General features: G+C 41.8%; 2 protein-coding genes across 5 annotated transcripts in view; one reads left to right on the top strand and one right to left on the bottom strand.

Moving 5' to 3' along the window:
* RGS7 (regulator of G protein signaling 7) overlaps positions 1–1273 on the bottom strand; it is a 582263-nt gene extending 580990 nt beyond the window's left edge. For all 4 annotated transcript variants that reach the window (XM_012506446.2, XM_030812615.1, XM_030812616.1 and 1 more), the window contains exon 1: positions 947–1273. The gene's annotated coding sequence lies outside the window, so the exon portion shown is untranslated. The remainder of the gene's footprint in view (positions 1–946) is intronic.
* LOC115835126 (tRNA (guanine-N(7)-)-methyltransferase-like) lies at positions 948–22141 on the top strand. The gene is made up of 3 exons (XM_030812618.1): positions 948–1531; positions 16418–16523; positions 21984–22141. The coding sequence occupies exons 1-2, from the start codon at positions 1067–1069 to the stop codon at positions 16478–16480; spliced, it is 528 nt and encodes a 175-aa protein (XP_030668478.1). The 5' UTR covers positions 948–1066; the 3' UTR covers positions 16481–16523; positions 21984–22141.
* The last annotated feature ends 1535 nt before the right edge of the window (positions 22142–23676 follow it).

Raw genomic sequence — 23676 nt, 5'->3', positions numbered from 1 at the left:
GGCAGGCTGGAGAAAGTGACACAGGACATGGATTTTTTAAAAAGTGAGTTGACACCTACAATACCCTCAAGGAACTGTAAGAAATTACAATCTTCCAGGTAGAAATAGCCATTTGGTTATTGTTTTAGCTGACTTCATTTGCTGGATACTCGTTTTGAGAAGTGTTTGACGCTTACCCTAAAAACTCATGGGTAGCATTCCCCTAGTACAGAGTTCTCTTCTCTCCCAATACTTGCATCTGCACTTGGTGATGTTTTCCCCAAAGGGTGGAAAGGCAACACCTGGGGGGTGGTTGCATACTTTCTCCCAGGTATCTGTCTAGTGTCCCCACCTGCAGCGCATCAGACAGGCCCATTCCCGGTGTCATTCTCCAGCGCATGGGTTTCCTCTCTATTCCCCCGGGTCTCCCACACAGAGCCGGAGTATATGCTTCGCCTACTTTCACCTGCCTGCGCTGCCAGCCACCGGCTGCTCTCCTTTCTCCCCACTTCGCTTCCGAAGTCCGGAGGTAATCCTGCCTAATTTTTGCAAGAAGACACCAGAATATGTCCCGGCAACAAGAACTAGTGAGAGGTCAAGCCTTTAGGCCATTTAACCCGGGTCACCGTAGGTAAAAGCCTAACTGCAGAAGCCTCCAGAGCAAGCAGCCAAAGAGGAGAAAACAGGCAAGCCCCTGCTCCCCTTGCTCGCTCTCACGGCAGCAGCAAATGGCAGGCGAGCCTGTGCCCCGCGCCGCGGCGGCCGCCGGAACCGGGCAGCAGTTTCAGCACCGTGGACCGCGGGGTGCGCGCGGCGCCCGTAGCCCAGCCCCGGCGCTGGGCTCCCGGGGGCGGCCGCCCTGCGCCCGCGGACGCTCCCGCTGCGCAGAGCGAGGGCTGGGTGCGGGCCGGGGGCCGGGAGGGCTCTGGGTGGCGCTGCCTCCTCCCCGCCCGCCTCGGCTATTTACCTCCTCCGCCAAGGTCACGGCCCCGCGGCGTCTCCCCTCCCGGGCGGGCTGGGTGCAGGCGGTGTCAGCTGGCGGCAAGCGGAGCAGCGAGGCAGGGTAGCTTCATCACACTCGCGGCGGATGCGGATTCCGCGCCGCCCCGGCTCTAGCTGCTCAGGCGACCGCCACCCTCGCCTCGCCGCCGCCAGTGCACAGGCGGCTCCGGCAGCCGCCACTCGCGCCCGCTCCCCTGGGCCGCCTCGCTGGCTCGCTCCCTCCTCCGCTTCTTCTCCCGGGGACTGGGACCAGCCGAGCGCGCGCGGGAGTCGAGACGCCCGGCCCGTGCGCGCGACTGGGAGGAGGGAGGAGGGGACAGTCACGTGGGACAGGGGCGTCCGAAGGTGCCGGCTCGGATGGGCTCGGCTCGGCCGCCGCCACACCGCCCGGGCCTCCCGGGCCTCCCCGGCCTCCCCGCCCTCGCGCCCCTCGGGAGGCTGTAGTCCTGCCCCCGGCGCGGCCGGCCCGCGCTTCCGCACACCCCGCCCGCCGGCCCGCGCGTGTGTACGTGCGCCGGAGGCCTGGAGAGACCGGAGTTTAACGCCCAGTGTAAGCCGGAAAGGGAGGAAGGCTTTGCGATGGATGGGTGGGTGGTAGGTGGGTGGGTGGTCTAGTGAATGGATGGACAGATGGACGGACGGATGGACGGATGAATGGATGGATGGAGCCCCGTGCAAAGCAAGGTTTCATCACGTGCCTAACGACTCCGCTGAAAGTCCCAGGGAAGCAGATGATTTATTACTATTATTATTATTATTATGCTGAAATAACAGAGTAGAGAGATATTGAGACATCCTAGGAATGAAGGAAATGGCCAGGACCAAATGAATCATTCATCCCCGTTTGCCTGCGGTTTTCACAGCTTCTTCCTAAGTTGGAGAAATGGGAAACGATTTGAAAGCTGCCAACCGGAGGTGAAAATCTTGCCACTTGTGAAACTGAAGGAACATCCCCAAGGCCTGGCTTCTCCTTTTAACAGAAGGTGCTCAGAGGAACTTTCCTCTTGCCCACTGCCCTCGTCCTCTAGCAATTTTCAAAGAGCTTCTGAGGTGCTGATCCTCCTAGCTATAGTCTTCGTATTCCTGCCACAAATTCTTCTGTAAGGATTAGAACGACATGAAGGAGACAGAGCACTTTTCTCTCGGTGGTAGTAAAGCAACCTGTGCCTCTGGCTTTCAGGGGGAAGGGCTGGGCAGCTGTAAATCTAGTTTTCCTTCCTCTGCTGGGCCAGCTGTGGAGGAGAGGGAGCGAGAGAAGGAGAAGGTAATCAAGATCAGCTGTAAATCTAGTTTTCCTTCCTCTACTGGGCCAGGTGTGGAGGAGAGGGAGGAAGAGAAGGAGAAGGTAATCAAGATCAGCTGTAAATCTAGTTTTCCTTCCTCTACTGGGCCAGGTGTGGAGGAGAGGGAGGGACAGAAGGAGAAGATAATCAAGGTCAGCCTTTCCTGACCCCTTGGTCTAAGCAGAGTAGACCTTATTGGAGATGAACACTTCTACTCAAACAGGGGGCCATGTGGACCAATGTATTACCCCAGCCCCATGCAGGTCTTGTCAGGTTTCTCTCAAGGAACAAATATTTATCTAACCTAGCCCCTGTTCCAAGTACTACAGGAGAAATATCATTGTCCCAAACTACACACACTCTACTCTGACCTGTCTCCCACTCCAACTCCCCACGTCTTTCCACTGTAGCCTGTGGAACTTAGAATCTTCTTCAGCAAAATTCTCTTCGTTTTCGACTTCTCGAAATATTTCTTTAACGTCCTTGCTCTCGCTGAAATCTACTTATCCCTCCTTTAAGCCCTCTCTCTTCCCTTTTGCTCAGTCTGCTCCTGAGAAGTTGATGTGACTTGCATGACTTGGATTAATAAATTTGCAGATACAACTGGGCACGCTCACTCAGTTTGACCGTTTTCCTCTTAAGGGAGAACTGCCTGAAGGAAGCAGTCTTCCTCCTCCTTTGCATCTCTGGGTAAAGTTTCCATCCTCATAGGAAGCTGTACCCAAGCTCTATATAGAGAGAGCCTATATAGATAAGTATATATATAGCTCTATTTATTATATATAATTGGCTCTATTTAATTTATATATATATAAATTAATTATACACACACATAAACATATATATATAAACTATCTCTTGACGCCCTTTCCACTTATTGCCACCCTATTTTCCTGCTTCCCTTTATGCCAAAATCTTTCCATTCCATGTCGAACCTGTTGCATTTTGGCAAATGACCTCCATGGTGCTCAGCTGATGGTCAATTCTCAGTTGTCATATGAATTGTCTTTTCAGCGTAAATTAACCTGGACGCCACTCTCTATTATTTCTCTTTCTGCGTTACTGGCTGTTTTTTCTCACCCTCATTGCTTGTTCCTCTTTGTCTTTTTGACCCCCAAATTCTGAAGCATCTTGGATCTTACACATTAAGCCTCTTCTCTCAATTTACATGCACTTTACCTAAAGTGACCTAATTCAGGCTCATACATTTTAGTATTTCATTATTAAACACTAATAACTTCCAAATGTATATTTTTAACCAGGACCTATCCCCTGAAATTCAGCCTGTCAAATGCTCACTTTACATCTCCACTTGAATATCTAATTATGTCTGATTCAGCTTGAAGATAGCAAGGATATTGTCACTGCCTCGGATCCTAGGCATAGTATAGTTGCTGGTGCATAGTAGATGCACAATAAACATACGTTAATGAAATGAATGGATGTATCTAGTAACAGTAATCTGATAAATTCTTTTGTATTTTGTAATTTTTTCTTTTTTTGAGATGGAGTCTTGCTCTGTCACCCAGGCTGGAGGGCAGTGGCGCAATCTCCGCTCACTGCAACCTCTGCCTCCCAAGTTCAAGTGATTCTCCTGCCTCAGCCTCCTGAGTAGCTGGGATTACAGGCACGTGCCACCATTCCTGGCCAATTTTTGTATTTTTAGTAGAGATGTTGGCCAGGCTGGTCTCGAACTCCTGACCCCAGGTCATTCACCCACCTTGGCCTCCCAAAGTGCTGGGATTACAGGCATGAGCCACCGCATCCAGCTATGTATTTTGTAATGGATTTTTTTGTATTATCTTATTTAATTCTTACTAATGACCCTATAGAGGTAGTTATAATAATTATCTCATTTACATCAATGCAACAATAGAGAAGGAGAGGATCAGAAAGGTTGGGTCAACTTCCCAATACAACCAACATAGCCAAGAAGTGGCAGTGGTGGTTTGTTCTCTGTCGACTGCATTAGCTGGAACAATGTTTCTTAGGATCCTCTTGCCTGTATGCATGTAAGTACGGTTGGCCCAAAGAGGAATTTTTGCAAGATTTGGGAAGCAGAGTGAAACAGTATCTATTCCTCTCTCAAGGTCTTTGTAGTTTGCTGTGACAACACATGCAGAGACCTGGAGGGTTCTAGCATGTCCTGGCCCTCCCCCACTTCACACCCAGATCTTCCAAATTTCCAGCACAGCTGATCAACAGTAGCCACACACCCATCACAAGGGCCTTAACATGGATCCAAAGAGGCAGTAGCCAGGCAAAGACAAAAGCTTTTCACTGAGTATTCTTCCAGCTTTCTTTCAGGGTCCCCCTCCTGGATGTGGCGGGCCTCCCAGATTCCCCTGGAAGCTCTGACTTGCCCATCCACACAAGGACCTCAGGAAATCCAATAGTGACTTTTCTCAGATCTGTGAATTCCTACTTCTGGAAAATAACTTTCTCAACAATTGGGTAAGTTCTCATAATACATCCCTCATTCCATTATATTCATAATGGTTCCACTTTCATGAAAGAGTGGCTGGCAGAGCTCAAATCCAAGACTTCTAGGTTCTTTTCACTATTCTACAAGAAATCCAACTTAGGTAGATAAGATCTTGAGACAAATAGCTGCATGTAAGTGAAAAACTGAATGACAGTGTATGAACTGCTGAAGGAGAGACTGACATTCAAACCGGGCTCTTCAAGGACTAGCAGGATATCTACTGTATGAAGGGTGAAGGAGTTTCTATTCAAACACAAAGGCAAGAAATGCTGAAACCCATTAGGAAAATTACTAGTAATAAAAATATCATGTATTGAATTCCTGCTATCTCTAACCATATTAAAAATAGTCTTACCATAGCTGACAAAACGTCCCTATAAGGTATGTAAAGACACCAATGTCCTAGTTAGGAAACTTGGCCATAGTCACACACCTTCTAAATATCAGAGTCCTGACTCAAATATGCCTGTGTGTGACTGTAAAGCCCTGTGAAAAATTATGCACAAATGCCTCCTAGCAACAGTATGAGTTTTAAAAAGCTAGAGTTCTCCTATCAAGGTGCCTCTCATTCTATTTTCTCCCTCATCTGCCACCCCTCCACACACCTACCTCTCACCGTGCTCTCTGGGCAGTTATGACTCAAGATTGTTTGTGGCTAATTACTGTTGCCAAGCAAACATGAAGAAGGAAGATTCAAGAAATAGCATATTTCACAATTTTTCTACTGTTATTTGTTAGGCCTCATTAGACAACTCAGAATTTGTGTTACTGTGTATTGGAAACAAAATTATGTCTATCACCTTAACGTTTCTACGACTGATGTTTTTCACATATAAACTTAGCGAATTAGACTAGATCATCTCCAAAAACCCATCATAAGATTCAACATGTTCTCTTTTGTGCTTTCGTTCTAGATAATGGAGACCTTTATGTTGTAAAGGAGAATAAAAAAGAAAGTATAGATATTGTGGAGTAGCTTTTTTTGGGAGGGGGTTCTTTCTTTAAAAACCGTGTGAATATGTGATTCTCAATCATTATATCCAAAGCATTTTACTATTTTTCTTGTAAGCCTTGTATTTTATTAATATTTTTGTCAAACAAATTAAATGGTAATAATACATCCATTTTGCATGCCAGGCAGAACTTCTAAATAGCAGATAAAAGACCTGTTACCTCATCAAGGTAATGAATTCCAGCCCAAACAAAGACATTTCAAGATTTTTTTTAGCTTCAGTAGGGTTACCTTGGGAAAAAATAGTCGATTTTTAAGATTTTGTGGAAATACAGGAAATAGTGTCTATTTTTGCAAATCATTGTGGGTATAGGAACCCCAAGTCTATTGATATAGACTTGCTTTTTCCCTCCCTTTTCCATTTAACAAAAACTTAGTCATGTATTTATTGTGCATGAAGCCTTCTTAGGTTTCTATAAAGATCATAAAGAAATATAACAGGTGATTTTTGTCCTCAAGGAGCTCCCAGTCTCATTCAGAAGATAAGAGTCCTTCCTTTCTCTCACAGCTCACATAGAGTTCCATCAGTGAGTCCCACTGGGTCTACCTAAAAACTGTATCTAGAATCTGGTCACTTCACAACATCTCCTTTGCTTCCTCCCTGCTTTGAGGCACCATTGACTCTCTCTTGGTTGAAGGCAGCAACCTTCTAACTGGTCTCTGCTTGCATCCCTTCCCACCTATGTCTGTTCTCAACATAGCTGCCAGAGTGATCGTGGCCCTTCTCTACTTAAAATCCTCCAAAACACCCCATGTTGCATAAAGGGCAAGACATCTTTAAAATGCGAAAGAGGCACTTCTGGAACACTCTCTGCCACATCTGACCTCAATTTGTGCCCCTTTCCGTCTTATTTACTCTGTTCCAGCCACACTGCCCTCCTGGATTCTGTAAACATTCCAAGCATGCTGCCACCTCCAGGCATTTGCACTGGCTGATCCCTCTGCTTTGAATGCTCTTGCTTTACTCCACTGGCATCCTCTCAGTGAGGGCTACTCTATCCACTTTATAGAAAACCATGTACCTTCCCTGCACTCTGCTTTCTCCTTACACTGATTTACTTGCCTTTCAGAGCATTTGTCTCCTTCTAACATATTGTACAATTTATCTACTATGTTTGATGTCTGTCTCCTCCTAGAAAAATATGAGTTCCATAAGGTCAGAGATTTTTCTTCTTCTGTTCACACTGCTATATCCTCAGTGTCTAGAACAGAGTCTGATATATAGTAGATATCCAGTAATTATGTGCCGAGTTACTGGGTGATTGAGTCCATTAGCATGATTCTGTTTGAAAACTGGGTATACTGGAAGAACCCAGTCAACAACCTCGAACCGAACTGAATTAGCATCAAGTTCCCCTGTGGATGGAAATGATCTGCTCTTCCAAGCTGTTTCCTATGTGTCATAATGGGAAAGACTAATTCCTCTTCCTAACACACACCCACTTCACAGAGGAATGCTTTGAGACGTAATTAAATGGTAACGTGGAGAAAGCATCTTGATTTCCTAAGAGAAGCACTTTATTAATTTGAGGTTTTATTGTGCAAAAGAATTATAAGTGACACAGGGGCAAGTACAGAGATGAGAATAATGTTAAGGGGATTATATTGTTCACAATACTACATTGGAATTGTATGAGACAATTGAGTTAAGATTGATATAAGCAGCATAAAGTAAAGCAAAATAGTTTGGGAAATCTTACCCCAAATGACAGGTTTTAAATAAATATCTTCTTTTTTGTAATCAACTCTGAATTATTTACAGTGCAATATCCTCATTAATGAATTATTCTTCACTTTTACTATCCTTTTGTCCATTTCATGGCCATTTTTCTTCTAATTAGAAATTCCATACTAATGTCAGAGAGTTGATAAAGAAAAAAAGAAGTAAAAATTATGACTTGTCTTCTTCATGAGTTTATTCCTCGCTCATTCCAGTTGACATGTTTAAATTCCGATCTTGAGTATTTCCAAAGTTACCCAATTTTAAAATGTCATATACTTTTTAATTAACTGGCAAATTAATTGAGCAGATTTTATTTTATTTATTTATTTATTTATTTGATACAGAGTTTCTCTCTCGTTGCCCAGGCTGGAGTGCAATGGCATGATCTTGGCTCAACACAACTTCCGCCTCCCGGATTCAAGCAATTCTCCTGCCTCAGCCTCCTGAGTGCTGGGATTACAGGCATGCGCCACCACGCTGGCTAATTTTGTATTTCTAGTAGAGACGGGGTTTCTCCATGTTGGTCAGGCTGGCCTCGAACTCCCAACCTCAGGTGATCCACCCACCTCGGCCTCCCAAAGTGCTGGGATTACAGGCGTGAGCCACCGCGCCCGGCCTAACTGAGCACATATTATAAATGAGTTGTGGTATAATGTTTGTGAAGGAATACTGAAAATATTGAGACTTTGTTCCTGCCCTTTTGACATGATGGAACACCACTAGAGAAAGCGTCAAAATGTCTGAGCTTTAGCCTGTCTCCTCTGCTTAAAATCAAGGTAGCACTGGGCAAGTAATTTGATCATTTTAAGGCTCAGTTTCCTTAGCCATAAAACAAAATTCGTATTATCTGCCTTGTCTTGCTCTGCTGTGAAAATCTTTTTATTCCAAGGCAAATTAAATATTTGGAAAGACAGTCTGGCAGTAGTCATGTTGCCCATATCAAGAGATGCAGTGGCCTAGAAATTAACCACCAATTCTGTGGAGCAGATATTGGGAGCAGCTGTGGCTACAATGTACTTGTAGCTGTAGCAGCAAGTAGTGTGTGGTGTCCAGAGTGTAGAAACAGGCCAGGTGACTGGATCCAAATGACACTGTGAGAGATGAGACAGGCAGTGTCCCCATAGGAGGGCAAGGCATAGCAAGAACAGGCCATACCTGGGGCTCTTACCAGGCAGCTTACGGGAGCAGAGCTCCAGCAGCCGGACAACAGGAGTCATTTCCCCTGAAGGTGAAAAACCGCAGAGGAACTCATCTCCTGTTTGGTTTCCGAATTCCTAGCCAAGGAGAACAGTCTAGATTGAAGATTATAGAAGACATAATTAGAATAATAAAATACAAAAATGAAGGGGATTACCCTCAAATTACAATGAAGAAATTGGGCTTTGGTGAAGGGAATTTACTTCCTCCAGGTTACACACCGAGACAGAATTAGAGCCAGGACCTAAAACCTTAGTCTTTAGATTGAGATATGGTGTTCTTCATATTATGTAAGAAGAGGCAACTCTCTCAGAGGCAACTGAGACCCCAAATAAGGGAAGAAATAGTAAAAGGGTGCTCGATGATGTTCATCACCAGGATCAGAGCAGTCCCAGCCATTGGCACTGAGAGAATTTGGAAATGAAATCCTTAGCAATTTTTAAAGCATGGTGGAGAAAAAAGATAGCAAAATAGAGTCAATTTGCCTGAAATGAGGGAGAACATGGATGCACAAACTGGAGTGGTGCCCAGAACCCATCCATGGGAAAATTCTATAATAGAATTCAACAAATGTTTACTGAGCTCCCACACCACACCAAGCATCATGGTAGTCTTTGATGATGAATGAATGGACCTTTCCCATGGCAGAGGCAGATAGGAGAGACAGATGTATAAATCACTGTAGTGCAATGTGTTAAGTGCAAGTGCATACAAAGTGTTAGGAAAGCACATTTTCCATGAAAAGGGGACATTCTGGCAGGGTCTTTAAAAATTGATCAGGGATCTTCCAGATGGACTACAAGGAGGAAGAGTGCAGCAGCATTTCAGGTGGGTGGAATAACATGTGCCAAATCACAGAAGCATGAATAAAGGCAAAGATTTGATGGCCTGCAAAATTTTGGCGTGGCTGATTTCAAAGAGAAGAAGTGACATATGGAGATTGGAGGATGGAAATTAAGGTGGTCTATAGCTTGTGGACAGATTACACAGAACCTACAGCCTATACTAGGAAGTTTCAGTTTTTGTTTTTGGTTTTTTTTTTTTTTTTTGAGACGGACTCTTGTTCTGTCACCCAAGCTGGAGTGCAGTGGCGCAATCCTGGCTCACTGCAACCTTCGCCTCCCAGGTTCTAGCAATTCTCCTGCCTCAGCCTCCCTAGTAGCTGGGATTACAGGCACATGCTGCCACACCTGGCTAATTTTTTGTATTTTAGTAGAGACGGGGTTTTGCTGTGTTGCCCTGGCTGGTCTCGAACTCCTGAGCTCAGCCAATCCACCTGCCTTGGCCTCCCAAAGTGCTAGGATTACAGGCATGAGCCACTGTGCCCAGCCAGGAAGTATGAGCTTTAACCAGTCAGTAATTGGATGAGTTTTAAACCCTTAAACCGAAAAGTGGTGAACAATGAGCCACTGTGAATGTTCACCGATCACACCTCATCTCAGACTAGCCTCGTTTCCTCTTCAAATATGGTCTGTAAACTGTCAAATGAGGGCTATATTAAGGCAATATATATTATTCAGCAAGGCACTTGACAGGACATTTTGCTTTAGCTTTGAAAACGTACTGGTAAAACAGGGTCGAGTAACAGTTCACTGGACTCATAACAGGCTGAGTGAGGCTGGCAAAAAGAGCACTGATGAACTGAGCAGGACACACTAGAAAGGAGAGCTCCATGAGGAGGACTCGAAGCACTGCCCTCAGAATGCCCCTGTCCTATCTGGGCCTGGGCACAGTGAACTCACATAGTCAATCAGATGTATAAGTGGCACAAAGCTATGAGGAATAGCTAATGGCATGGGGACCCAGGAAGATCTGGGCAGGCTGAAAAGATGAGCTGAAACAAGTAAGATGAAGTTTAGCAAGAATAAATGTTAAGACTTATACTTCAGTGGGTGCAATGGTCTGAATGTTGTATTCTTACAGAAAGTATATGTTGAAATCTTAATTCCCAAAGTGACGGTATTAGGAGATGGGGCCTTTGGGAGGTAAGTAGGTCATGAGGGTGGTAACCTCATGAATGAGATTAGTGCTCTTATAAAACAGACCCCAGAGAGCTCCCTTGCAACCTTTCTACCACATGACGACATAGCAAAAAGATGGTCATCTATGAACCAGGCATTGGGCCCTCACCAGTCACTGGATATGCTGGCAGCCTGATCTTGGACTTCCCAGCCCCTAGAATTGTGAGAATAAATATTTGTTGTCTATAAACCACCCACTCTGTAGTATTTTGTTATAGCAGCTGAAACTGACTAAGACAAACAGAAAGGGCTGGATTAGCACTAAGAACAGCATGGACAAAATATAACTGAACATCAGTTTGAATGACAAAAGATACTGGGTTTTTGTTTGTGGTTGAGAGCAAACTCAATATTGTTCAAAAACAGCACACATCTACCAAAAAAAGATAATATAAGCACAAATTGCATTTCTAGAAATACAGTGATGGAGAAGTACCAACGAAATGAATGGAGGTGTGAGAAAATGGGCCCATCAATGCTTTGTGCAGACATGTCTAGAACATCCTGGATGGCATGTGCCAAGGATATAAATCCTTCCTTTATGCTCCCACCCCACCTCAGTGATGTAAGATCCAGGAGCATAGAGATTTTGTCCTGTTTCCACTACTTATTGCACCTTTCTTGTACACTCAGTGCCTAGATCAGTGCCAGGCACACAGCAGGAGCAAAGTAGGTATTCAGTGAAGGAGTGACTTAATGAAGCTGAAGGAAAGCAATAAGGATGGCAAAGGTGCTCAAAGTCACTCTGATGACTGGAAGAAATAAAAGATATTTTGTCCCTGAAAGAGAAGACTTGGGTGATTTGCAATCATTTTCTTAAAACATTAAAAGACTCTTCTGTGGGAAAAGAATCGAACATTAACAGCCAAGCCCCATAGGACAAATTTAAATTTAACAGATAAAAGTTTAAGGCAGACAGATTTCAGTTCCACGGAAGGAAGTACTTTCTAACAATTAGGGCAGTTCAAAGTGGCCTTAGTTGAGGAGTGAACTGCCCATTGGTGAAGGTGTTTGAAGGAAGTTGAATGGCCCCAGTTTGAAAAGTTGCAGAGGGGATGTTCTTACACTAACGATGCTTATCTAGGTGCCCACAAAAGTTACTTCCAATTCTTATATTCTTTGACTACAAAATGAGATGAGATACGAGGAAATCATTTGAAAACTGAATGCTACCAGCTGGGCGCGGTGGCTCACGCCTGTAATCCCAGCACTTTGGGAGGCCAAGGCAGGTGGATCACAACGTCAGGAGTTCAAGACCAGCCTGGCCAACATGGTGAAACCCCGCCTCTACTAAAAATACAGAAATTAGCTGGGCATGGTGGCATGCCTGTAATCCCAGCTACTCATGAGGCTGAGGCAGGAGAATTGCTTGAACTGGGACCCAGGAGGCAGAGGTAGCAGTGAATGAGATCGCACCACTGCACTCCAGCCTGGGCTGCAGAGAGAGACTCTGTCTCAAAAAAAAAGAAAAAAGAAAACGAAAACTGAATGCTGCCATTTTCGTAAGAGGACTTAAAATATGATTTTAATGTAAATTGGGACAAGATTGGCATTAAGTAGGAAAAATGACAGATAACTGATACCAAGAATAAATTCCCTCATTGAGTTCATTTTGAGTTATGGTGGTACCAGGGAAGACCTCTGTCGCAGAGGGGACTTATTGAGCTTGGAACATTGGAGAGACAGAAGGGGCTATGGTGGTCACTGCTGAAGTGTGATTATGAGAAAAGCTTCTTTAGCCTTCATTGCACACCAAGAAACATTTAGTATGTGTTATCATGGATTACCTATCACGAGGTAGGTCTTTGTCACATGGTGTCTTAAATATATCTGCTGGTCAGCACCTTGAAGTTCCTCAGAAGATGCAAAGTCTATCTTGTTTAGGGTAAGATGGCATCTGTTCATGCCAAGACAAGAACTCATTTATAGTTATTTTATTCTCCATGTATTTGATTCTCCATCATTTCTACTTATAAATATTTCTGAGTTCTTCCAGTTAATCAAGCATTAGCAGTACCAAATTTCTACAAACCTAACAATTGCTTTTAAAAAGAAACAAATAGCAAAAAGAAAAAAAGAGGAAGGAATGAACATGTTTATTTAAATTACTTAATTTACAGAATTCTGAAATTTATAGAAAAACATTTAGGAACTCATTCTTGAATTAGTTAATTATGCCTATCAACTTTGCATTTTATAATAAGTCACCACCCACACATAACCCTGTAATTGAAAGGCTATACACAATCTGTGGTAAAGAGCTTAGGAACTTGAGTTTCTATCTGCACTGTGTAAGTTTTCTCTTATTGTACTTTATCCAACCATTCTGCAGCTTTCGATCTTCTTGACACACGTCGTGTTTTCCAATATCCTTAAATACAAGACTCTCCGAAAAAACTTTTTTTTCTTATCATGAGTAATTCCAGGGCTAATTTTTCAAGGTATAAAATCAGTGTTATTTATCTTTGACCAATAGAACCAACCCGTTAACAAGATATTTGGAAGACAAGATATCTTCTCAAGATTTTTTCAAAGTTCTTAGGCTAGCCTGGTATTCTACCCTGCAGCATGCCAAAACCCTGGAGGTATATCTTTTGATCATTTTGAGCAGCTAAACACATACCACTGAACTCCCCCGAACACCCCAGCTCTTAAATCCAACATCCGTCTATTCCCTGATTGACAAAAAAGCTTTTGCTTTTGTTTTGGTTCAGCCAACCAGAATACTTTGTGTTGAGAAGGAGCTGAAAGCACCCGAAAGATCAGCAGAAGGAATATTGAGACTGATTAACAATCCCTGCCCTGGGCGAGGGATATGATATTCAAGGCCTTCAGATTTGTCCTGGCCTGAGGCTGCCTCTCCCTCATGGGACCTGTATGTGATGTGTACCAGATGCAGTCCTGTTGAATACCCAATTCCCCATCCCATATAAGCATGATATGGACTCCCAAACATGGATGACACAACTCTACCTTGACCACAAGCAGAACATTTAGGCCAGGGTATACTTAAGGGAAGAGGACCTGACATCTCCCCATTGAGCCACTGCAGAGAGAGAGAGAGAGAGGCCAGGGAAGTTGTCTATAAGAGCTCCTGCTGATTCCAAAGCATCTGCCCCACAAGTAACAGTATTTTTTATGAATCAATCAAACCTTTACTTATTAAGCATCAACATTGTGCCTAACAAAATTAACAAGTTTCTGAATGTTCACAGCCCAAGTACATGGAGAATCATCCAGACTCCAAATAGGAACACCAGAGAGCAACTCAAGTCCTATGGAGGATGAGCTTATCTCTTGTTGGCTCACCTTCTTTTCCTGCCCCAGGGACTTCTTCTCTGTCTCACCTCCCTCCTTTGGTGATCTCATCCACTTCCATGGCTTTCAATGCCATCAATAGACCTATGGTATCCTGATTTCTCTCCTGAGCTCCAAACTCAAATTTCCTTTAATAGCCACTTCTATTTATTCAGTTCCGAAACAGAACTACTGGTTTCTCTACCTACACTCCCAAAATTATTCCTTTTCTAGAATTCTCCATATAAGCAATTAGGACATTATCTACCCAGTTACACAGGTGAAAGCCTAGGTTTCATTCCAGCAAACTGTAATCTCTCCCTTTTCCTTACTCTTTTATATAATCCATTAACAAATCTTGTTAATATATATTTAAATAAATATCACATCAAGACAATTCAATTCTCCTACCTCCTCTGTCACATCTTAGCCCAAGCCACTGTCATCTCTTACCTTGACTGCTTAAGTAGTCTTCTAAATATTTCTGCTTTCATTGTTAACCACCTTAATGCATTCTTCAGATAATGGACACAGTGATATAATGATATTTTGGTCAATGACAGACTGCATATATGACACTGGTCCCATTAGATTATAATACCATAGTTTTACTGTAGCTTTTCTATGATTAGATACACAAAAACTTACTGTTGTGTTATAATTGCCTACAGTATTCAGGAGAGTAACATGCTGTACAGGTTTGTAGCCTAGGAGCAATAGGCTATTCCATAAAGCCTAGGTGTGTAGTAGACTATCCCATTTAGGTTTGCGTAAGTATGTTCTATGATGCTTGCACAACGACAAAATCACCTAACAGTGCATTTCTCAGAATGTATCACTATCATGAAGCAATGTGTGACTGTATTTAAAGTACATAAAAGAGCATAATGCTGTTCAGCAGCTTAAATCCTTCAATAGCTTCCCAATGACCTTAGAATAAAATCTGAAATTTTTATGGTGGCCTTCAAGACCCTAAATTATCTGGCTCCTCCTCACCTCTCCAACTTCATTCTATGCTACAATTCCCCTTTGCTCAAAACTCAAGGAATACGCCATCTCTATCTTAAGCAATCTGTTTCAGAGAATAGAAAATGAGGAAAAGTTAGCCAATTTATGAATCTAGAATAACAGAATATCAAAACGGGACAAGAACAGGACAAAAAAGCAAATGATAGACCAATCTCACTTGTAATCTTAGAGTCAAAAATAGATGAAATATTAGTTAAGTGTAACATATATACATATATATATCAAATACATCATATATATATATATTCCTATGCCATAATATAAAGGCTATCTCAAGAATGCAAGGATAACTCAACATCAGAAAATCTTATATCGTAATATAATAAATACATTAGGAGAGGAAAAAGTACATAATCATCTCAATAGGCACATGCATTATTTAGGACAGGCAGGTAATGCTATGATGACAGACAAACCTCAAAATCTCACTGGCTTAAAATAAAAGAATTTATTTCTTGCTCAAGAAAATTTCACATTAGTAAAAATAATATATGTAAAATAGATCATATATTAGATTGAAAATAGAAAAATTATAAGCCATTTACCATTCCACAACCTTGAAATAATTGTGGTGTCATGGAAAGGGCATTGGACTAGAAGTGGGGATTCTTAATTGCCTAACTTTGGGCAAGTCACTTTATCTCCAATGGCTCAATTTTTCCATCTGAGAAATGAATAGATTATGTGGGGTGATCTCTGAGCTCCCTTCCAGCTCTGGCAGCTGTGATGGGTCAGTCCCAGCACCATCAATGAAGCTGACGTGATACAGCCATCAATTTCCAAGACGATTTCCAAGACACGCTTGGCTTTCTGTCTTCTATTTTGACCTCAGCTACTCCTGTATTGCTCTCTCCTACTCGCATTCTCTGCTCATGCTTATAGAGCAGCAGAAAGCACAGCTTGTCCTTGAATGAACATTCTAGTCTGGGATCCATTTGTAAAGAGTGAAATGGCTCAAAAATACCATCCGCAAGTGATCCTTGGTAATCTCACTTATAACAGGGGCTTCTGTCATGGTTAGCCTCTTCTGACAAAAGACCCGTTTCCTGTGAACTTGGCTAGGAGTGTGAGAGATAAATAGCCTTTGTTCTAGAAAACATAAAGTTATTGAAAAGCATTTCCTAAAACCTTATAGGGGAAAACAGGCCCTTTGGCATATAAGAGAAGTGTGATTGTACGGAACACGAGTCTCTTGGGCCAGCCAAACCTTATGCCACCTTTTGGGTGTCCTGAGTTAGGCTCTTCATTCAGCCTCCATGAGGGTGGGATAGTGAGTGTGGAAGAGGGGGTTCAGCCTGTGAGTTGGACCAGGACTCAGAGCCCACTTCTGTTGTGTCAGAGCTGTGTGATCTTAACCTCACTGACCCTCAGTTTTCTTATTTTAAATAGGGGGAAATAATAAAACCTACCTCACAGGACTGTCATGGGATCAAATGCGATAATACCTGTTGATCATCTAGCACAGTGTCTGGCACACAAGAGGGCCTATACAGAGGTTAGTTCCTCTCTTTCCTCAATTTCTTGAAAAAATAACTGCAGCCATACCTGAAGTAACTCTTTTTCTCTGAAACTACTAAACGGAAAATGCCTAGAGAACATGGTTACCTAGAAATGCCAAATATCAGTACTCTCTGCCAGTGGTGCCAAAAGCACCATTAAAATGCTTTTCTGAATTCGGTACCACTTCTGAGTGATGCTGAGATGATTTGCAGTGACATGTATAAAGCTGGCCTCCTTTGGCCTTTTTAGGAGAAAGATGTTAAATAAAAATGAACAAAATTTCATTCATACCATTCTCCAGCAGAAATGCCACATTTAAGCTCTGTAATGTATGACTTTTTTCCTTATGGCATATCCCAGGGGGTGGGTCTTTAGCCATGTTCCACAAGACTGTGCCTGTCACCAAAAATCATGATGGGACACCATCCAGGACAACACACGTTAAAGAGGTGAGAGAGACTGGACGGATGTAAAACATGAGCTGCTCCCAGGGACAGATTTGAAGAGACGGCAGCAGGCTCTTAGAGCAAACTTGCTTAAAAAGCATGGTCATCTTACCTTGCTCATGAGTTGAATTTAATTATGCTGTAATGCCACTGCCTTTTTCATTTCTCTAATGCATTATCAAGGACAGTCAGAGCCATTTAGCAATCTACAGAGCCCTTCAGTGATCAAGAATTGAATAATGGCCACTGGCATGGAGAGCCAATTTGGAGTGAATGAAAATGGGCCCTTTCAGCACCCCAGGTGAATAGAATAAGAGGTCTTCATATTTTGAACAAAAACCCTCAAAGGCCTGTATTTATAATCTCATTCCTACCATAGTTGAGAGAGCAGCAAAATCACTGACCACTGACCCTTGATCAGTATGCAAGATGGCTGCTATAGCTTGGCTATTTGTCACTCCCAAACCTCATGTTGAAATTTCATCCCCAATGTTACAGGTGGGGCTTAATGGGAGGTGTTCGGGTCCTGGGGATGAATCCCTCATGAAAGATTAATGCCCTCCCTGGGTTATGGGGATGAATGAATTTACTATTAGTTCCCCCAGAGAGGTGGTTGTTAAGAAGAGCCTGGACCTCCTCCCTCTCTCTTGCTTCCCCTCTTGTCATGTGATCTCTGCACACACCAGCTCACCACCTCCTGCCATGAGTGAAAGAAGCCTGAGGCCCTCCCCAGAAGCAGATTCCTATGCCATGCTTCCTGCATAGTCTGCAGAACCATGAGCCAAATAAACTTCTTTTTTAAAATAAATGATCCAGTCTCAGGTATTCCTTTATAGCAACACAAAATGGATTAAGAAAGTGGTCCCTGTCTGTCATTGGATGCCCTTGTGGTGACACTTCATTTTCTGGCATTGACACATCCAGGAGCTATTTGTTTCTAAAACCAAGGCATGGCTATATACCTAAGCTATTTTCTTCCAAGTGACATGACTGGGCTAAATTTAAGACCTATAAATTAGAGGTAGAAAATTGGATAATACAAGAGAAGCATAAATAATTATAAGCTCATACTAGAGAAGAGAAAGAGAGAGACAACACATAAAAAAACTAAAGAAAATTCTTTCAAAACAGGGAAGACAAGAATTCTACAAATTATCTGCATGAAGAACAGGGAAATAAAACATCTGGAGAAAAATAATACTGACAGAAAAATATACATTAAGAATAAATTGGTGTATCTTGTGAAATGACTTTCTTTCAAGGATGAGTTGTCTGGCCATTTTAAGGAAACTTATTTTGGAACATTTTTCAATCCATGGATATTTCAATAAATACCACTTTTTCTTCTGAGGAGAGGGAAAAAAAAGAGTTTAGAGTTTCTTTTTCCTGTTAATTTAAGTTAATTGCTTAGGTCTGGTTGTTTCAAACAAATATTCTCTATCATAACACCAGTGCACCCAATCCTTTTGAGGGGATCATGGAGGAAAGTGTATATGAGTCAATATTCCAATATAATTGTGAAACATGCCCATCCCTCTAGTCTTGTTTCCAAACATAATTTGAGTGGTACAAGAACAGAACTGGAACTGACACCCACAAGAAAAGAGCCAAATATATGTAAGTTCTTAGTTTAGAAAAAGAAAAGCAAATGGCCTTAAAAATGTGTTCTACCTAATTCATAAATAGATATAGTTTAAAACTACACTGACTATAGATTCAACACAATTCCTATCAAAATCCCAGCTGCCTTTTGCGGAGAAATTTACAAGTTGATCTTAAAATTCATATTGAAATTCAAGGGGCCCAGAATATCCAAAACATCTTGAAAAGGAGAAACAAAGTTGGAGGACTCACACTTCCCTATTTTAACCTTACTACAAAGCTACAGAAACCAAGACAGCATGGCAAGGGCATAAGGATAAACACATAGATGAAGGAATTAGAGTTGAGAGTCCAAAACAAAACCTATATCCCTATGGCCAATTGATTTTTGGCCAGGGAACCAAGACCATTCACTGGGAAAAAAATGGTTTCTTCAACAAAGACAACTCACACAATGAAAGACAATGTTTCAAAATCATATATCTGATAAGGGATTGCTATCAAGAATATATAAACAGGCCGGGTGTGGTAGCTCACACCTGTACTCCCAGCACTTGGGGAGGCCAAGGCAGGAGGATCACTTGAGGTCGGGAGTTTGAGACTAGCCTGGTCAACATGGCGAAACCCCATCTCTACTAAAAATACAAAAATTAGCCAGGTGTGGGGGCGCATGCCTGTAATCCCAGCTACTTGGGAGGCTGAGGCACAAGAATTGCTTGAACTTGGGAGGCAGAGGTTGCAGTGAGCTGAAATGGTGCCACTACACTACAGCCTGGGCGACAGAGCGAGACTCCATCTCAAACAGACAAACAAACAAAAAAGAATATAAAACAACTTTTACAATTAAACAATGAAAAGACAAATAATTCAACTAAAAAGTGAGGAATAGGTATTTGCCAAAGAAGCTATGTCAATGGCCAATAAGCACGTGGAAAGACATGAAAATGATTAGGTCTAGAGAAATGCAAATCAAAGCCACTGTGAGATAAAACTTTGCATCCTCTAGGATGTCTGAAATTAAAAAGTATTGGTGAAGATGTGAAAAAATCGGAACCTTAATATATTGCTGAACGATTGTAAAATTGTGCTTCCACTCTGAAATACGGTGCACTGGTTCTTCAAATTGTTGGACATGGAATTAACAAATGACCCAGAATTCCACACCTAGGTATCTATCCAAGAGAAATGAAAGTGTATGTCCACATAAACTTGTTTACAGATGTTCAGAGAAGCATTATCCATAATAGCCAAAAAGTGGAAACAACCTGTGTCCACCAATTGATGAATGAAGAAATAAAATGCTGTATGTTCATATAATGAAAAATTAGTAACATGAAGGAATAAAGTACTGATACATGCCATGATGAGGTTCAATAGATGAACCTTGAAAACAGTATGCAAAGTGAAAAAACCCGTGATATTTAATTCCAATTATGATGACATCTCCACACTCTGCAAATTCTTAGAGACAAAAGTAGATTCATGGCTGCTGAGGGATAGGGGGATCGAGAATGAAAAATGACTAATATGAGTACAGGATTACTTTTGGGGTGATGAAGGTGCTCTGTAATTTATTGTGGTGATGGTTGCCATACTGTGAATATTCTAAGACCTACTGAGATGTACATGTTAGAAAGGGTAAATTTTATGATAAGTGAATTATATGCCAACATAACTGTGGTTAAAAAACAAAACAAAATAATAAGAGTGACAACATCAACACTGTTATTTTCCACCAGATTGGAAAAGATTCAAAGCTGGGTAACACAGAGAGTTGGCAAAAATATGGTGACATAAGCCCTTTCCCATACTGCTATTGGAGATCTGTATGGATACAATGTCTACAGAGAAGAAATTTGCAATATTTAGCAAAATTAAATATTTGTCTTTGGAGCCAACAATTCAACTTCAAGGAATTTATTTTGCAGATAGAACTTGCATTTATGCAAAATGATATATGTATATTACTCATTGCAGTAATATTTGTAATAGCGAAGTGCTAGATATGATCAAAATGTCCATCAATAGAGAACTGACTTGTTACATCATAGACATCCATAAAATGAAATACTGTACAGTTATTTAAAAATTTTAAGTGTTTATATACTAACAGACAAATATCTCCAAGATATGTTAAATAAAAGTACAGAGTATATAGTTTGTAAGCCCATACTAGGTTAATAATCAGCATCATTAGCCATCAAATAGTCACTCCTCCAACTACGCTGTGGGAGGAATATGCTTCTCTACCCCATTAACTCTGGGCCATGTGATCTGCCTTAAGCAATGACATGCAAGTAGAAATGAGAGTGTGCTAATTGCAAGGAAAGGATTTAGAAGCAGCATGTGTGTTTGCTAGTCCCTAGGGCACTCTCACCATCTGTTATGAGATGAGCATGACCACGTAGCTGCTGCTCCCTCAGTTTGGATCCCAGAAAAAACAGGTGGAGTAGACCTGACTTGAACACAACTGAGCCCAGCTGATTCCCACTGGACCCGGCAGAGCCACAGTCAATCCACAGACCCATGAGCAAAAGTACCTTGGTATCAGACATTGACACTGGAAGTCTTTATTGTCACAATAAAAGTTGTTACTAAAAAGGGCATTAAAAGAATATATAAGATTTATTTCGTTGTATATTCATAAAATACATTTGCAAAGCTACATGAGAATCTAATAAACACAGGTGGCCCATAGGGAGGTGAATTGGGTAGCTGAGCGAGTGACAGGGTGGCATGGAATATCTTCACAGGACAGTTTTCCACATTTTTTTTGCAAATTATTAAATGTGAGAGCAGATTATTTCTTCAAAAAAATATACAACAAGGTATCATCTCTAGGAATTCTTCTGAATAAAATAGTGTTATCAATTTGAGTCACTTACAGCATATGGAAGAATTAGTCCAAGAGGCTATTAAGAACATAACATTAGGGAAAAACAAGAAGCTGATAGAAGAGGCAGAAACTTACGTAGCCACCCGAGAGCTGGCGTCACAGGCCAGGTCATGTAGAGTGGAAAACCCCAAACACAGCTTTCTGGTTCCCAGCCTCTCCACCAATCACAAATCAGCTGTGTATCTTTCGGTAAGCCGTTTAACTATTTTTGGCCTACTATCTTCAATTGTTAAATAAATGGGAGTTTTAGACAAATTTTAAGAAAGTAGTCATCTCAGATCATTTTTAAAATTCTATTGATAACTAAGTGATTGCAAATAAATTACCACAAAATTTATTTTAACTAAAGTACACAGAGCTGAAGTCAACCTACAAAATTTCAGAAGTATTTATCCTGTGGTCTAGTTGTAAGAAGATAATTTCACTAAGCTGCTTTCACAAGATGAGAATGTTGAGGTATTTTTCTTGGAGTAATAATGAGCATGCCTCACATTTTTGTTTTTGCCTTCAGGTTTCCCAGAAACTACCACAAAATCATTAACAAAAATTCAATGGAAAACAATGGAACCAATGGAAACCAGTGGAATGTATGCATTTGATACACTAGGCAGCAGCTGATAATGAATTCTGAATATTGGGATTGCCTCTTTTTTTTTTTTTTTTGACGGAGTCTTGCTCTGTTGCCCAGGCTGGAGTGCAGTGGCACGATCTTAGTTCACTGCAACCTCTGCCTCCCAGGTTCAAGCGATTCTCCTGCCTCAGCCCTTGAGTAGCTGGGATTACAGACGCATGCCACCATGCCTGGCTAATGTTTGTATTTTTAGTAGAGACGGGGATTCACCATGTTGGTCAGGCTTGTCTCGAACCCCTGACCTTATGATCTGCCCACCTCAGCCTCCCAAAGTGCTGGGACTACAGGGGTGAGCCACCACGACCGGCCTGGGATTCCTTCTGAGCAACGTTTAGGCTTATACATTCAGCAACAAGAATTTTAAATCTACAAATGGACTTCAATCATGCTGAGTTTCCCCTCCACCTACCCCCCATCCCCAACACCGGTCTCCAGTAGCTCTCTCATTTACTCATATCTTAAAGGCCGGAAATTGTTTTTCTAAAGGCAATGGCATTAAAATCAGCCATTAACCTGACACTGAGAGCTATTTCAGTCATTTAGGACTATACTTTTTCCTGGTGAAGGAAACCAGAAAACAGAGTTTCCATTGGTGAAGGGAAATGGAAGAGAAGCAAGGGACCATAAATTCACTTCTTTCCACCTAGGGGAAGTAAGAGCAGGTGTCAGTCATGGCATCAAATCAGATTCATCTCCCACTCCCATATGTAACCAAAAACACAAATTCTCAAAACCAGTGAGCAAAGCTAGCCTTACATATACCAAGAGAAATCTGAAAGGCTACCGAGTACCAAAAATTCCGTCATCACAGAGGTTTTCCTTTGCACTACCTTACCTGTCAATGTCTTTATAAGATAAACACTCTTAAAGGCGTTACCTATGGAGTAGCACGAAAGCTAAGTGAGCTCTCCTAATGGGAGGCTTCTCCAGTTGGATTCTTGCCACTTCTCTGAAGTAACATTCTACTGCTACCCCCATGTCCCAAAGGACTCAATAGGATGAGATCATTAATATTTCCTGCCCGATCCTTTACACTGTCTTGTGGGATCCCCTCCTGTATCGATAGTCCAAAGGAGTTCTACACATTTAAACAACACTTATTCTTATATTTCAAAGGGGTTTCACAATACAAGCAAAAATAATGAGGCTATTACAAGTTTTGAAGTTTCATGTCATTCATTTGGTGTTATTAAAATTTACAGTATTTTCATATCTAGTCCATGGGTTATGTAGCTCTTTCTCTTTTCACTCAGAACAGTTTTTCTTGGACTGAGTCTGACATCACTTTCCTTTCTTAAGTGAATTACTTCACCATTCATGCTCAAGTGTGCTTTCTTGGTCCTTAGGAAACACAAAGGCCTTCTTGAAAACATCCTAGATGGACATTTTTCACTTCAAACAAGGATAACCTGGATTTCTGTTGCCACATTAGATAGAGTAGTTTGCAGCAGACTCATAGTCCCTATGAGAATTACTAGAAAAATGCAATAAAATTTTCAAAATATTCAATGGCATGAGACAGCTGCCAAAGTGTCAGAGGCATTAGAAGACGAACAACTCCATCTTGAATAGG

The sequence above is a fragment of the Nomascus leucogenys genome, chromosome 5 (assembly GCF_006542625.1).
Source record: "Nomascus leucogenys isolate Asia chromosome 5, Asia_NLE_v1, whole genome shotgun sequence".
NCBI lineage: Eukaryota > Metazoa > Chordata > Mammalia > Primates > Hylobatidae > Nomascus > Nomascus leucogenys.
This window is presented reverse-complemented; position numbering and strand designations above follow the sequence as displayed.